The 14,926-nt window shown below is 46.4% G+C and overlaps 1 protein-coding gene across 2 annotated transcripts in view; it reads left to right on the forward strand.

Moving 5' to 3' along the window:
* Positions 1-14,357, forward strand: part of ARHGAP31 (Rho GTPase activating protein 31) — a 64,195-nt gene extending 49,838 nt beyond the window's left edge. Inside the window, exons 9-13 of one of the 2 annotated variants that reach the window (XR_015774798.1) lie at positions 97-156; positions 989-1,609; positions 1,942-2,255; positions 3,155-6,468; positions 14,340-14,357. Coding sequence is in view for 1 of the 2 variants with exons in the window: in XM_005523902.3 (XP_005523959.2) it covers positions 97-156; positions 989-1,609; positions 1,942-2,255; positions 3,155-5,620 (3,461 nt within the window). In the remaining variant the exon portion in view is untranslated. Of the gene's footprint in view, positions 1-96; positions 157-988; positions 1,610-1,941; positions 2,256-3,154; positions 10,651-14,339 lie in introns of those variants that run through there. The other variant, XM_005523902.3, reaches the window with a different exon arrangement.
* The last annotated feature ends 569 nt before the right edge of the window (positions 14,358-14,926 follow it).

Consider the following 14,926-nt stretch of genomic DNA (forward strand, 5'->3'; position numbering starts at 1 on the left):
ATGCCTGTCTGTATGTATGCAGCCTTTGATCTTCATGGGCTGAAGCCTGCAAAGCCGCAGGATCTGATACCTGCTTCTAAAACCCTTTTCCCACAGAAAAAGCAACTATTCGGCCTGCAAAGAGCATGGACTCGCTGTGTTCCCTGCCAGTGGAAGGTGAGACATCCATAGCCTGCCTATGCTGTAAGGGGGAAGGATTGCAGCTCTGCATTTTCAGCAGCATGGATCACAGAATCCCAGAATGGTTTGGCTTGAAAGGGACTTTAGAAATCTCCAACACCCATGCCATGGGCAGGGACACCTTCCACTACACCAGGTGGTACCAACACTTGAACAAGCTTTGAACACTTCCAGGGATGGGTCATCCACAACTTCTCTGGACAGCCTGTTCCAGTGCCTTACCACCCTCAATGGATGAGCAGTCTGTGTCTATCTCACCGTGATGTAAATCTCTGTATACTTATGCCGGGGTTGCTGGCATGTGTCCCCACCTCTGTGTCCCTGCATTTTTGACTCTTTTCTGTGTTGTTTATCTCAGTGCATCCACCTGAGAGTTACCACTGTATTTAGCTGCACCTTTATTGGCAGTTGAACTGCTTTGGTTTCTTTCTCAGTTATTCTGGGCACAAAAATCCCATTTGTAGATGAAAAAGGCTTACAAAAAGCTGACAAAGGTGTGTGCATTGTGGGCAGTATGTGATAGCCCTAGATCTTGGTGCATCTGATGGAGAAGAGTGTCTAATAAAAGTCTGAGCTGATTTCCACTGGAGGGCATTCAGTCCCGTGCTGCCTGCCCATTTTGAAGGAAACCCTAGGGCTAGAGCATAGAAGGTCTTCAGTGTCTATTGTCTACATCTGTCTGGGGAAATGTGAGTGTTCACCAGGGCAGGACTCATCCCTGGAAGGATTGAGGAGGGCTCCTCACAGAGGAAGTTTGTTTGCTAGTGCATTGCTTCCCACTGACTTGCTCCTATGTTCCCATCTCTAGGGGAGGATGACAAAAGCAGGTTCAAACGGTCAGTGACTACTGGAGGATTCTTTGTTCCCACCAAGATACGAACAGGAGGCACAGGCAGCTCATATGACCTCAGCAAGGAGAATGAGTGGGAGCGAGAAGGCTCTGCCATAGGGGCTAAAGGAAGTTCAGAGCTGGGTGGGGAGAAGGGTCTTCCCCGGACACCGCAGGTGAAGTCACCTCCTGAGCAACTGAAGGTTTTCCGGGTAACAGAGGATGCTGAAAACGAGCAGATTTCAGCCAAAGGAGTGCTCATGTTCTACACCTCTGAAACAGCCACCAAGTCAGGCTTCCCAAGCAGCCTCTTTCCCCTGGAGGCCTCCCCTCATCACCAGAGGAAAGCCCTGAACATCTCGGAGCCATTTGCTGTCTCTGTCCCGCTGAGGGTTTCCGCAGTCATCAGCACCAACAGCACACCCTGCCGCGTGCCCACCAAGGAGAAGCATTCCCTTTCCAGTCTAGAGGAGCTGTCTTCTCTGGTGGAGAGCACGAGCCCCTCTGCTCTGGAGGCAGGGACCCACACAAGAACAGAGCAGGCAGCAGAGCGCAAGGAGAAACAGCCGGGGCCAGCTCTGCCAGTGGCGGCATCCAGAGGTAAATTGTGTTAAGGAGGGGGGCGTGGATCCTCAGCTGGGCTGCTGGAAGTGCTCTGCAGCTTGGTGGTGTGGAGGTTTCTCCAGTCTGAGCTTGTGGCAGGAAAGAAACCAACCTGTAGCAGGGTGGGTGTTGATTTGATAGCAGGTCAGGGGGGTGCTTGTTGCAGTAAGGAGCCTGGGGAGGTGGGTGACCTCCCAGAAAGATCTGGTTGTGCCTGGAGGGAGCTCTTTAGCTTTGTTAGTTGGTGTTGGCTCTTGGCAGCACTGCTGTGTCCCAGGGCGCAAGTTTTCAGTCTCAAGTAGTTACATTTGTTTGTGTTTCTGATCCAGGGTCTCATCCTGAGGAGCTGGTGGCAGCCAGGAAACCTGAGTCCTTAGAAACGCCACAGCCAGCAGCAGAAAATCAGGAGATGTGTGGGCAAAGCAGCTACACAAGCAGCGCTAGCGGCCCCCAGCAGGCCTCAGAGCAGAGTCCCACCTTGGAACAAACACCAGCTTCAGATGTGGTCCATAAGGGACCACACCCAGCAGGCAAAGCAGAGCAAGGACAGCTCAAGGTGAGGGATGCCTCCTCAGAAGGCAGCTGTGACCAACAGGAGATTGAGATGGCCAAGACAGAAGAAGGATCGCGCATAAGAGATGAGGTAAGGAAGAAGGCATGAGAAAGGTGGGGGACCATGTTGTGGTAGTAATTGGGAGGTTGCTTAAAGTTTCATTGTGTGTCTGTATTTGAGAACACTCAGTCTATTACTTAGGCAAAGCAGCACCAATAATTGACCATGAATTGATTTATTTCACTTCTGTGGAATTGCCATGTGGTGATTTACCTTGAAGTAACTACCTACTGTACCCTTTGGTCATCTTTTCCTGTAACTGTTCAATTTCAGTCTGTACCATCTGTCTGCTCTGAGACACTCCAGATGTGAGACTGTCCGGATGTCTGAGCATTTTGACCTATGGTCTCTGAATTCCCCTTCTATTTTTGCTATCTCATTTGTTCTGGACAGCCTGAAAAGTTCTTTTTTACTTCCATTCTCTACACATAATTTTATTTTTTTAATTCTTACTATTTTTTGCCTCCTCTGTATCTCTAGCAAAGCCTTTTCATCAAGTTTCTTACAGCTATACTCATCTCTGGTCAGCTATTTAAAGATCTGTTGGCATATCTCCTTGAATAGATTATTCATTCGAGTTTGTGTGCAGTTTGGGAATGCATATTCTCTGGCAAGGCCAAGTGAGCCTGAATGGGAATTGCTGAGAAATGGGCTGGAACATTCCAGCTACTCATTCAGCTCACTATTTCAGTATGTCTGTCCAGGCCTCCTTTTGGCTGCACCTCAGACCTTCTCCTCCATAAACCCTCTTGTGTAGAGATGTATTTTCATCCTTGAACTGGTAGCAGTCTGTGTGTCTGTGTTTCTGTACCCATGAGTGTGCTCATCCAGGAGCCTGGCTATTCTAGGGGGGCTGTTTGGGGAAGATGGAGGGGTATTTACTGGTGTTTTGTGAGCTGCCAGGTGATGGCATTTCTTCTGATTTTCAGACATCAGAGGAGGGCCCGGTGAATGCCCTTCTAGAACCGCTGTGGCCAGAGATACAGCAGGAACTGAAAATTATTGAACCTGAAGAGGAGCTCTTGCTCTTGCCAGCAGCTGTCCCCAAGACAATCCCAATTTCCGAATCCTCTTCTTCACTACAAACAGATAGTCCTTCCTCTGGCCCAGGGCAAAGTCCAACACTGGCTGAGCAGAAATCTGAAAGCAGAGCATCGCAGATAACTCAGGTGCCTTTATTTGGTGCCAGTGGCATGGAGAAACAAGACAGCCTTCCCAGCTGCCAGTCTGATGTGGCTGCACAGCACAGTGGTGCTTCAGCCCCACCCAAACAGGGCACTCTTCCAACGGGCTCCGCCAATCCGAAGAACCACCAGTCAATGGTGGAGAGCAGGAGTGAATGTCTCACCCCTACCATGGACTGGAAGCTTCATAGTCAATCAGAATTTAGTGAGATTGCCACTAGTGATGGATTATCTTGTTCCAAAGGAGCATGTCCAGAATCAGGGAAAGAAAAAGATGGTGCTTATCATCTCCAGAGGGAAAAAGATGGCCTTACCAGAGTCCAGACTCAGAGGGAGAAGCATGAGACAATGACTACTGATGAAAGGGACACATTCTCCTCCAAGGCACTGAGTGGAGCTGGAATCCAGGAGGTGAAGGAAGGCAATGCTGTTAGCAGAACCCAGGATGCTGCTGACCAGGATGATGAGGATGCCTGGACAGATAACGTGCAGAGCTTAGAACTTGTGGAGCCTTGGGAGGATCACCAGTGGGTTACAAGCCCACTCCATTCCCCCACCTTTAAGGACATTCAGGAGAAGATGACCCAGGAGTTTCACCCACAGAGCCAGAGAACAGAGACTGGCCTTTCTCTTAGACCGCGGTTCAGTCGCAGCCTCTCCCTGGACAGTAAAGATACAGTGCTGAGTCTGTGGACTACCCCATTCACCTTCATAGATGCCACTGACCAGCAGCAGCCATGCGGTGACATTCTGCATTCAGTGCCTTGTGAGCTGTCCAAAACACAACCCATGTCCCCCTCTAGTTTGGGCAAAGCTGTGCAAGATGAGAATGGCTCGAGTCCTCCAGAAGAGCCTTCAAAACCTGAGTATTCCCTTATCAGGGAGAAAGCACCAGGTGAGAAAGCAGGACCCTCCATAGTCCCTCTTTTGGAGACAGAGGGAAAGACAGTGCATGTGAGCAAAGAAAACCCTTGGAGCCCAAAGCTTCAGTTGTCCTTGCCATGCCAAAATAGCCCAGGCAGTTTTTCAGAGACTAAGAACATGAAGGAGGAGTTGTCCATCCCTCAGGACACTGCGCTGGGAGGAGAGACTGTCACCAAAGCATTGTGTTCTGCCACTGAGTCACAGCTGAGTAATAAAGGTGAAGAAACACCTCACAAGGTTAAGACCAGGCCTTCATCCCTCAACTTGGATTCACTCCTCCCAGCCCCAGATTTCTTCACATTTGAGAGCCTGTCCATGCCATCCGCCCCTGGGAACCTCCTGTATGGGCAGAAGGAAGTAAAAACCAGTGATTCTGTCCCATCCCTGCCGACACACTGCCCTGATGCCAGTAGGGGTGTTCCCTGGGGCTCTCGTTTCAATGCCCCTGTGGATCTAGACTTGGATTACCTGGCAGTGGCCCATGCCAACACCGGCCGTCGTAACTCTGCCCCCGTCAGCGTGTCAGCAGTCAGGACCTCCTTCATGATTAAGATGTGCCAGGCTAGAGCGGTGCCCGTGATACCGCCCAAGATTCAGTACACCCAGATCCCCCAGCCCCTGCAGGCTCAGAATGCTGCTCCAGCCGCTGAGAAGAAGGAAGCAGAAGCCAAGCAGGCCATCAGGCAAGCTCCACGGGTGGCATGGAGCCACCTGGAGGCCCCCAAGAGCCCGCTGACAGAGAAGAAGGCCAAAGCAGAGAAAGAAAATAGTGACCCTGCTCAAAAGGACTCAGCCTGTCCTTGGCATGGCACTCTCCTGGGCTCTCCACTGGAGTCGTCTCAGCCCAGTCATCACCCTGCTCCAGACGCCCCTGTTCTGCGCCGAAAGCGCACCTCTGGCGGGGAGACAGCTGGAGATAACCCACAGTCTTCAAAGATAGAGAGGCCATCAGGGTTCTCCAAACCCTCCTACAGATCCAGGCCTGGGAGGCCCCAGAGTCTGATTCTCTTCAGTCCCCCTTTCCCCATCATGGACCACCCTGCCTCCTCAGCAGACTCCAGGGTACTGTTGTCACCCATCAGGAGCCCCACTCAGACCACCTCTCTGAGCCCCATTTGCGGCGATCTGTCCGACCCTGCGCGGACAACGCCTGAGGGCGTGACGCTGAGGAACAAAATGACCATCCCCAAGAACGGCCAGAGACTGGAGACCTCTACCAGCTGCTTCTACCAGCCCCAGAGGCGCTCTGTGATTCTGGATGGACGAAGTGGGAGGCAGATTGAGTAGCAGCTGCTCCTCCTATTCCTTTCCTGTGATGGTTGGAATGGGAGTGTCCAAGACCAACTCTGTTGCCATTTTGCTGTTGTTAAAACTACTCTGTTCAAGATGGACCTGAATCCTTTATGGTTTCCTGCAAAGCTTTTGCTGTGGAAGGTCATAGTATCTTTGTCTGGCTTTTCATTCCCCTTGTTACTCCTCCCTCACTGTCTGTTTCTTTTTATGGTAAGCCGGTCCCAGGGAACTTGCATTTCTCACACCTGTTTTCTGCTAAGCCCTGTCTCATCCTCCCTATGGAAAAAAGGAAAAGTAAATCTCTGTATAATTAGGAAATAGGGCTGAGAGAAAACATTGTTACAAAACAGTGCAGCTCAGGGTGCAGAGGCAGATCTGCTGAGGAGGTAAGTCCAGATGTTTGGGAACTCCTACCATTATTTCCCAGACACCAGTGAAGGACTTTCTGATTTACATTGTGTAAATAAACAGTGCAGGAGGCTGAGGGTAGCTGAAGAGGAAGGTGAAGCTGGCACGAGCAAACCACATAGGGTGTGAGACACCCAAGGATGTTCACAGTGATAAACATGCTACCTGAAGGCGCCGCCTCCAGTTCTCTCCTTGGATCAGAGATGTGCTCTTTCCAGCATGTGCAGGGGCTGGAATGAAAGCAGATGGACAGGAAATGCCTAGCTGTTCCTTCAGTCTTCCAAGGTCTTCCTCATGAGCTTTGTGTGCTCAGTCACTCCTTCCTTGGGCACACAAGATCCGTGTGGCTGAGGAATGAGTGTGCAGCTGGCTGCCCAGCGGTAGAGACCCCTCAAGTTGAAAGCAGTGAAAGCCAAGGCAAGGTCATAACCAAGGTCAGTATCAACTCTTTTCATCATTGCTTAAAGCCAGATGACACCTCTGCAGCTATCTCCAGCTGAGCTCCACACTGCCAACAGCAGACAAAAGCAAGAGGATCTTCTTATCTCCTTGGGGTATTGCCCTCTTGCACCCTGACATATCTTTGACCCTTGGTCTTTCACTGCCACTGTGTGGCATGTCCCCAGGTGCTTCTTCTCCATTTAAATTTTATCTCCTATGATTTTACACTGTTTCTTTGAGAGTATGGCTGGTTGCCACCTCCCTGGACCTCAGTGCCTTCAGACTGATTAAGAGTATGGTAAAGAGGATGATTTGTGGGACTGCAGAACAGATCATGAACAAGTCCTGAGAGGGGAATCTGAGGTGAATTAAACTCTCTCCTGAAGGGAACATTAGTGTTACAGGCAAATAGGTGTTCAGATATGCAACGGCTGCCATGGGAATAGAACTGAAGCTTCCTTTATAGAGCCTCTAACTCTGCATTCACCACAGGCTTGTCTATTGTCTGATCTATGGCTGTGGGCGATGGCAAAGTCGGGTACAGCCTGTGCTGTCTCTGCAATTTAAGTGTCACTGGTGACTGCGGAGGAGACAGGAGCACAGGTGTTGCTGCCAGCTCTGAGATTGTCCCTGTAATGTGCTTGCAGGGGCCGTCTTTCCTGGAGATGTCTGAGTCTGCAGGCCCTCAGATGGGTGTGATGGGCTATAGTTTAAGCAGTAAACTGTTAGGAAGTGCTATAGCCACCACGATGACTGTCAGCCAGAATTTTCCAAAAGATGTGTGTTTAGGGCTTTGTTTGGTGAAATACTGGCAATTTCCAATGATTAGTAAACTAAACCCATGAGCTCCTAGTCTGTATTGACTGTGCCACTTTAGTAGTGCCATTGTGGCTGGAGGGCCCCATACAGTCTGCTTTCTCTGAACTCTGATTGCTAAAGGAGAGATATGCCGCAGTATTTTTGAGAAGTTATGGGTCCACAAATGCAAGGAATATATCTTCAGCAGAATTTTCTCCTTCCATTTCCAAAGGGAGTGTGAAAATGCAAGAGGGCTTTTCCTTGTCACCAGCTGCAGTCTTTGATTCTCCCTACTGCACTCTTTATTTGTGTATAGTCCCACATGGGAACAGAGCAGAGAACTAAGTCTGTGCTGTCAGTTTTGTTGAGGGAGATTATTAAACCAGATGAGAGCCTGGAGTTCTTGTTTGGGTCCGTGCTCTTTCACAGGCAGCAGCCTATGCTTTACCTGGGCAAGCTGTGGACAGCAGGCCCAGAATATGCAGCTTCATGACAATTGTATTATTCTACTCACAGACCATAATTTGCGTGTGCAGCCTCTTATTAAAACTAGGGAATTTCCAGTCCTTCATGCTCCTCCATGGTTAGCACAGCTCCACACTGCATTTACATGGCACTGCCTCATGAGAAAGCTTTTAATCACCGTGGCTGGGTTAATGACAAAGGGAAGGTGTGATATGAGGTATTGTGGTAAGGTTTTAGAGGAAGTAAAAGTTGTGGAAATGATGCCCAAGGGTTTTTTTGGTGTCAACAAAATAGTTTACTTTGGACAAGGATTTGTAGTATCTCAGTTCCTAGAAGTTTTGACTGCCAAGGCACCTGGAAGGGAGCTAGAGAAGCTCACAAAGTAATGCATCAGAAGGAAAAGAAAATGTGATGAAAACCTTGGCATGTTAAAACCATTTTCCCCCCCTCTTTATTCTCATATAAGCTGATCTATGAACAAGAAATGAGGTCTGGCAATTTGTATATAATACACTGTCTCAACTCTTAACAGCATTCCAGTAAGTAATAGCGCTTTTGGCATAAATGGTGAAACTCCTGCAAAAGAAAAATTATTAGAAGTCATTACTTGATATTAAAGATCAGCCTCAACTAAAATCTGTATCCAGACTATACTTTTTAAGGGTGTTTCAGAATTTGAACTCAGATCTGGGTCCTGGATTTTAATTAAGCTTAGATGCTGCAATGATATCTTTATTTTGTAGCTTGATCCCATTTCCTATCTACAATTTCTCCAGCCTTCAGCTGATGTATCCAGAGCACTTAAAATAAAGCCCCAGGTCCTGCAGAGATGAAATCATGTTCCTAGTTGCAAGGTGCGCTGTTGCACAGGTGTAATTGTTGTCAGCTCCAGACTCAGCCTTCTGCAGAGTCAGTAAAGCTTGATGATGGATCCATGCTGATTCTGGTACCTGCAGTCAGCTTGAAGGACCAGAGCTTGGGAGCTGGACAGGGCCAGAAGACAGATGCCACCTCCCATTGAATGGGACTGGGTGGCTGAAGCGTCCTGAGATTCAGCTTTACTAAGATATCCCTGATGTCAGATTCAGGGTCAGATCTGATCTCTTTAAGAAAGGACTTTCTTCTTTCTTGTGTTTTTTCTCCTTGGTTTTGGGTTTGGTTTTTATTGTTTTAGTTTGTTGGTTTGTTTGTTTGGGGGTTGTGTTTCTGTTTTTCCTTTGTTTATCTGTGAAGCATTATGAAGAGGGAGAGATGGGATTTATGGGAGATGAGTCTGGCCCTGGAGAGCTAAGATTGGTATTATTGAAAGGACTTTCCTAAATAGATTGGCTCATCATCTGCAGCTCCACAAGGATCATGTCAGGGACCCTGCAGTACATTTCAGTTCTCCTGAGACTAAAGTAAAGGCTGTTCCCCAGTTTGCAGATGGCCCCAGTATCAGACACGACAAAGTATCCCCAGCATGTGTTGCTGGTGGGCTTTTACAAGTGGAAGACAAGTGAGTAAATTTCACTTATTCTTCCCATGTAGTCAGGGGGTTGGTGCAGCTTCTCTTAAACGTAGCTCAGAGTGAAATGGCTGAGCTGGCAAAGGGGAGAATCCCTGATGGGAAGGAGGGACATGGATAATGTTAGCTCGTGTGGGAGCTGCCTCACTGGCAGGAGAGTAAACAAAAATGAAGGTATTTTATAAGGTATTTTACCTTACAAACCCTGGTCCTCTGGGCTGTCCATCTCTTGCTATCACTGTAGAAAGACTGAAGTACTTATTTTTTCACCTTTAGAACTTCAGAGGAACTTAAGTCTGTATTAGAGACATTCATGAAGCCTGAAACATTTTCCTTTATCCAGCGTCCAAATGGTGCAATCAAAATATATTTTTTTTCTTTATGGATTCTGAAACGCCTATAATGGTGAATATTTTTAAATTTTATATATATATATATATATAAAAGATCATTCTATGTAAATGTATTAAAAAAAGGAAATGTAATTAACATGAAGGAATTGCCTAAATAGTATTTTACACATCTGTGAAACTTGGGCTGATGCATGGAACTGTTTTCTGCTGCTGTGTTTGCAGCACTGAGAGTGTGAGATGAAATAGCTTTTTGTTCACAGAGTAGCTAATTAGTTCTGGTTAATCTGTGGTGGGCAGAAGGCCTGAATGTGCCTTCCTGAGAAGGATCTTGTCCTGGGAAAGGAGGGACAAGATCAGGGGAGACCAGAGTTCAAGGGCTGATTTAGCTTTCCACCACAAGCTACTCCCCAGGCCTTAAAAATGCAAACAATCTACTGAAGCATATACTACCTTTCAGGCATGCCCAGGTTTTGCAGTTGTCCTTTTTGCTTCTCTCCATCTCTAGGAAAAAGAAAACTAGAAACCTCTAGGGGTGGAGGAGAAGCTGCAGCTGATCCCTATTTTGTTTAACCTTTGCTTGCTCCTAACTGATGTAAAGGCTTGGTGATAACTAATTCTGCTCCAAGCAAGGAATGGAAAACTTCCCATTGAGTTCGACTGGAGATGGAGTAGGACTTTAACAGCCCCAGAAAGGAAGGATAGCAGAAGGCAAGAACTTTCTGAGGGCTCCATACAGCAGTCCAGACCTTGGATCTTGTGCTTGCAGGCACCAGTCCCCTTTGAAATATTATTTGCTGCCAGGTCAAGACGAGGGCTGGAAGCTGGTCAATATGAAGAGGACTGTCTCCATCCCACTGGCCCTGGTTTTGTGATGATTTTTCCTGCTAGCTCTGATGAATTGCAGTTTTGTTAAGCTTTTTTCTCTGTGTGGACTTGCCTGCCTCTGTGCGTGATTGTTTAAAAAAAAAAAAGGAAAGAAAAACAACAGCCACAAAAGAAAGATGTTTGCCAGGTCTCAGCCATGAGATTAAACTGGAGTTTTTATAAAAACAGATCTGTGCCCTAGTGATGTTTTGGAACATTTTAATTTTTTCTGTATTTGGTTTATGAATTCAGGGCAAATGCTTTTGTCATCATCTGACATGGAGTTTAAGCCCCTCTTGTTTTGTGAGTGGCCAGGGCACTGATCTATGTTTGAGTGGGCTTTGCTGGTGGGGACTGAGGTTAGGGCCTGACCACACTCTTTTCTGATTGGAGGTTATGGGATCTGCAATTGCTCTGCAGCTCTGAAAATGAAGTGCGGGCTTGGGGATTTCTGTAGAATTACTGTTACTTGAAATGTTTTAAAATTTTCAAGGGTAAAATTATTTTTTTTGTTACCATTGCTAGTTCTACAGGCTGAAGTTTCAGTGATGTGCAGCCATGTCCTCCCATTTAGCACGTCTCCTGCAGAATTCTGCCTTGCCTGTGATAAAGCAGAGCAGCTCAGAGTAGAGTATGAAAAAACCGTGTGACCCCAGTGCTTGTACAGTAGAAGCCAAACTGGAACAGAAGTTACTATGAAGGCCTCTGGTGCATCATGTATGCACTTCTTTTGATTTGTAAAGGACAAGCAAGAACTTAAACAAATTATTAATTTAGTTCCTTGGCTCTCATTGAGCCAATCTCTGAGCTGTATTATGGATGTGAATATTTTTATTATGTGTCCCTTATTCCATCCTGGGATCAAAGAGAGAGAAAAAAATGGGGTGTTCTTGTTCTTGTAGCCTCAGTGGACATATCTGCAGTGCAGCTTGCTAACTGTTCTCCCTAAAAGGCAGATGAATAATCAGGTTAAATGATTTTTTTTTTTTTTTTTTCCTATTCAGCAGCTTAACTCAGGGCTTGACTCCCTTTCCTACCTCTTTCATGACTTCAATTTCCCTTTAGGAAAATGCCTGGGTTGTGCTTCCTGCTTACCATGGCAACTGGCATAAAAATTGAGAGAGAAAACCATGTTTGTTGAACTCTGGAGTTGTTGTTATCCAGAGCCAATTATTAGCACTGTATGAGAACCCGTATTTTCCTATTCTCTGTGCCACAGAGTCTCGCAATGACTTGGCCATAAAGCAAGGGGAGAACCTCAGACTGTCCCACAGCATTCCCATGGCTATGAAAATTAGGCCAAAGGGACACTGCAGACCTGCTCACGCTCCAGAAGGCACCATGCCTTAAATCAGGGTACTTAAACATACGTAAGTGCTCGAACACTCTTTTGGCCAGCTTCTTTTGCCTGCCTGACTCAGGGCAATGCCCTGTGTAGGTTGTATTGGAAGCCACAGCTACAACATTTTGGATACTTTCAGCTAAGCCAAAACCAGGATTAAGCAAGTTCCCAACCTGGAACCAGGATTCAACCTTAGCCAGCACCAAGGAGCATTTGACACTGGTGTCTCATGCATCCTCACTGCAACATGGGAGTCCCGCAGCTCTGGGCAGCAGGACATCCCACTGATATCCCACTGGGATGGGACTAAAGGTCAGCTGGCAGCAGAGGGGAGCCACAAGGCACCACCACCAACAAAAAGAACAGAATCATAACAAGCCAAGATAGAGATAGGCAAGGAGATTTCTGAGTTCACTTTCCATCTGAGCAGGGTAAACTTTTCAGGGAATGTGCCTCACCACAAGGGTAAAGGATGAACAGTTTCAGAGTTAAGGGTTAGAAATGAATGGGATCTGCAAAGCTCAGACCTGCCCAAGTCCTGATGTCCTCAGAAGTTAGACACAGTGTGAGTGTTAAAACTTGAATGTTTGCCTCACTCCATAATTAAACAGGGTAGGTATTTTCATATGTCTTATTGGCAAACTGCAGTGTGAGATGAGCTACATTTTGCAAACCTAGACAACTCCTATGAATTATGTTTGCAATTTGGGTCCAGATCCATCTTAAAATGGAACCTGTTTTCTTCCATAGCACATCTGCTGCAGAGGGTACATTTCTCTGTCCTTTAAATCCCTTATCTGAAAAGACCAGGAATTATTTGAATTCAGTGAAAGGAAATGACTTAAAAAAAACTTTGTACCTGCTTAAGAAAGAACCACAAGTCACACAAACATGGGAACAACCAGAACTGGAGAAAGGAGAACAACACACATGATGATTATTCAACAGAGGAAGTTTCTAGATAAGTAAAACCCAAAAAGGAAGAAAACCCAACACCCAACAGCCATAAGATTGAGTTGAACCAGTCTGAAGAATATCAGGTAACAGTTTCTTTCCCTTTTCCTTCATAGGAGTCAGGAAGAATAAATCAGGAAAAAACGGTGCTCACTGCTTTACTTTTTTTTTTGCTCTGTGAGATAATTTACTTTAAACACCAAGGGTCAGACAGTGTAAAAGGACTGGGCTGGTTATTTAGAGATTTTTTTGAAGTGACTTGGCTTTAGAGTCTCCAGCCTCTGTGCCAGCCACAGTAGCCTGCTAATTTTGGGAAATTGCTTTGGGAAAAACAGACAAGTCCTGCATTGGCTCACTGTTAGCAACAGCCCTGGCTAGCCAGAGCAGCTCACTGCTCATCACTTTTCTCTCTTGCAGGGCTTATCTCAACTGGTGATCATGCAAGAACTGCACATGACCTTGCCTGTGATGTAATTTCACCTCGCAAGCAAGTCAGAAACACCCTCACTGTTTTTCCTGTCATGGATAAACCCTGACCAGTCTTATTCCACTCCTCCCAAAGCAGGATCTCCTAAAGATAGACGTCTGAGATTACAGGGAGAGCTCTTGCAGGAGGTTCCCAGCATACCACACATTGCAGGGGATTTCCCCAGTTGCCAAGGAGGGCAGGGCTGCCAAGGGTTGGGAGTAGGAGGATTCATTTATGAGCTAGTTTTAGGTCATTGGTCCCCATAAACATTTGCTTGGCATGAGTCCCTTTTGTAAGGAATGTGAAAAACTAAGATGCCAGGGCAGTGAGCAGGAGTGGGAATAAATCACCCGAGTCAGGAGATGCTGAACATCACCATCAGCCTGGTTCCTGGTTTTCCCAGTGAGGTGGGTAGCCAGATGCAAGTATGGCACATAATGGACATTTTATGTCCTACATGACGTTTGTCAAGCAAGGCAAAGTAAAGCAGGGCCTGAAAGGGTCTGTGCAAAGAGGTCTCATGAAGAAGAAGTGAGGGGAAAGGGTAGGAAAACTTGTTGGAAAAATGGAGTTGAGGTACAAAATTCACAAAGGCAGCTTCACATTGCCCCACTGCCTGAGGGAACAGACACCTTCAGTACTGCCAGCAACAAATATTCAGCAGTGTGAAAACCACCAGGTTACATTTCTGTGTGGGAGGGAGGAGGGAAGTGGGATTCTTTTTGGATTGGAGAACACAACACTCCATCAGCTATGAACAGGGGATGCTTCTCAGCAAGACTCTTGATTTCTCAGAGCTGGGAGCATTGTAATAAGTTTATAATCTAAAAATACATTTGGTTACTCCATGGGAGAACTGAAGTGTGCTTTTATTGCCAAGAGAGAACTGTGAATGTTCACACCTACAGAGAATAAATACAGAGAGCAAATCTGCAAACAAACTGAATGACTTTCATCTGCAGCATTTTTTTTTCTTCATCCTGTCTTAGCAGGATGTCTTAGTCCAGCAGTTCTCATGCACACATGCATATTGCCTGCTCTGAGGACCATGTACATCCGTGCCTTCAGGAAGCAACCCTAACAGCTGAGAATGATCAGGATTTTTTTTACAGGTCTCAGCTGACACATAAGCCTGTTCACCACCATTCCTGTCACAGACTCCATCCCTTCCTCACCCTTTCCCTGGCACCTCAGGTAATTTCAGAGGCTGGAATCAACCTTCAGAAGCACAGCTTTTTCTGGTTTTTCAGCAGGATTTTTCATTATCCTAATCAACATCATTCTGTCATCAGTCTAATCCTCTCTTTCCCCCTTAGTTCAGGCAGATAAAGCTGGGTTTTTCTGGATGCACTGTGGCATGTTTGGCACTTCTGCACAGATCCACCATTGCCTGGACCACTTGGTCACAGCTTTTATTTTTTTAATACACAAATCATAAAGTGCAATGGGAGGAAAAGGCTTAAGAAGCAGAAAGCAAATTTGAAGAACCCAAACCAAATTGACTTGAGCTGCCATTTATGTAACAGGTCAATGGTATCATTTGCAACTGGTTGGAGCAGTTAATACTGCAATAGTATTTTTAAAGTATTCTCAGTTTCTCTTTTCCTTCAAAATCCTGCAGCATTTTCCTCTATATTAAATGCAGTGCTGTAATCATACCTCATTTAGATGAAGCAGAAAGGTCTGAAGCAAAAGACCA

Source organism: Pseudopodoces humilis, chromosome 2 (genome assembly GCF_049639895.1).
Source record: "Pseudopodoces humilis isolate 2021_Gansu_Grassland_sample_001 chromosome 2, ASM4963989v1, whole genome shotgun sequence".
Classification (NCBI taxonomy): domain Eukaryota; kingdom Metazoa; phylum Chordata; class Aves; order Passeriformes; family Paridae; genus Pseudopodoces; species Pseudopodoces humilis.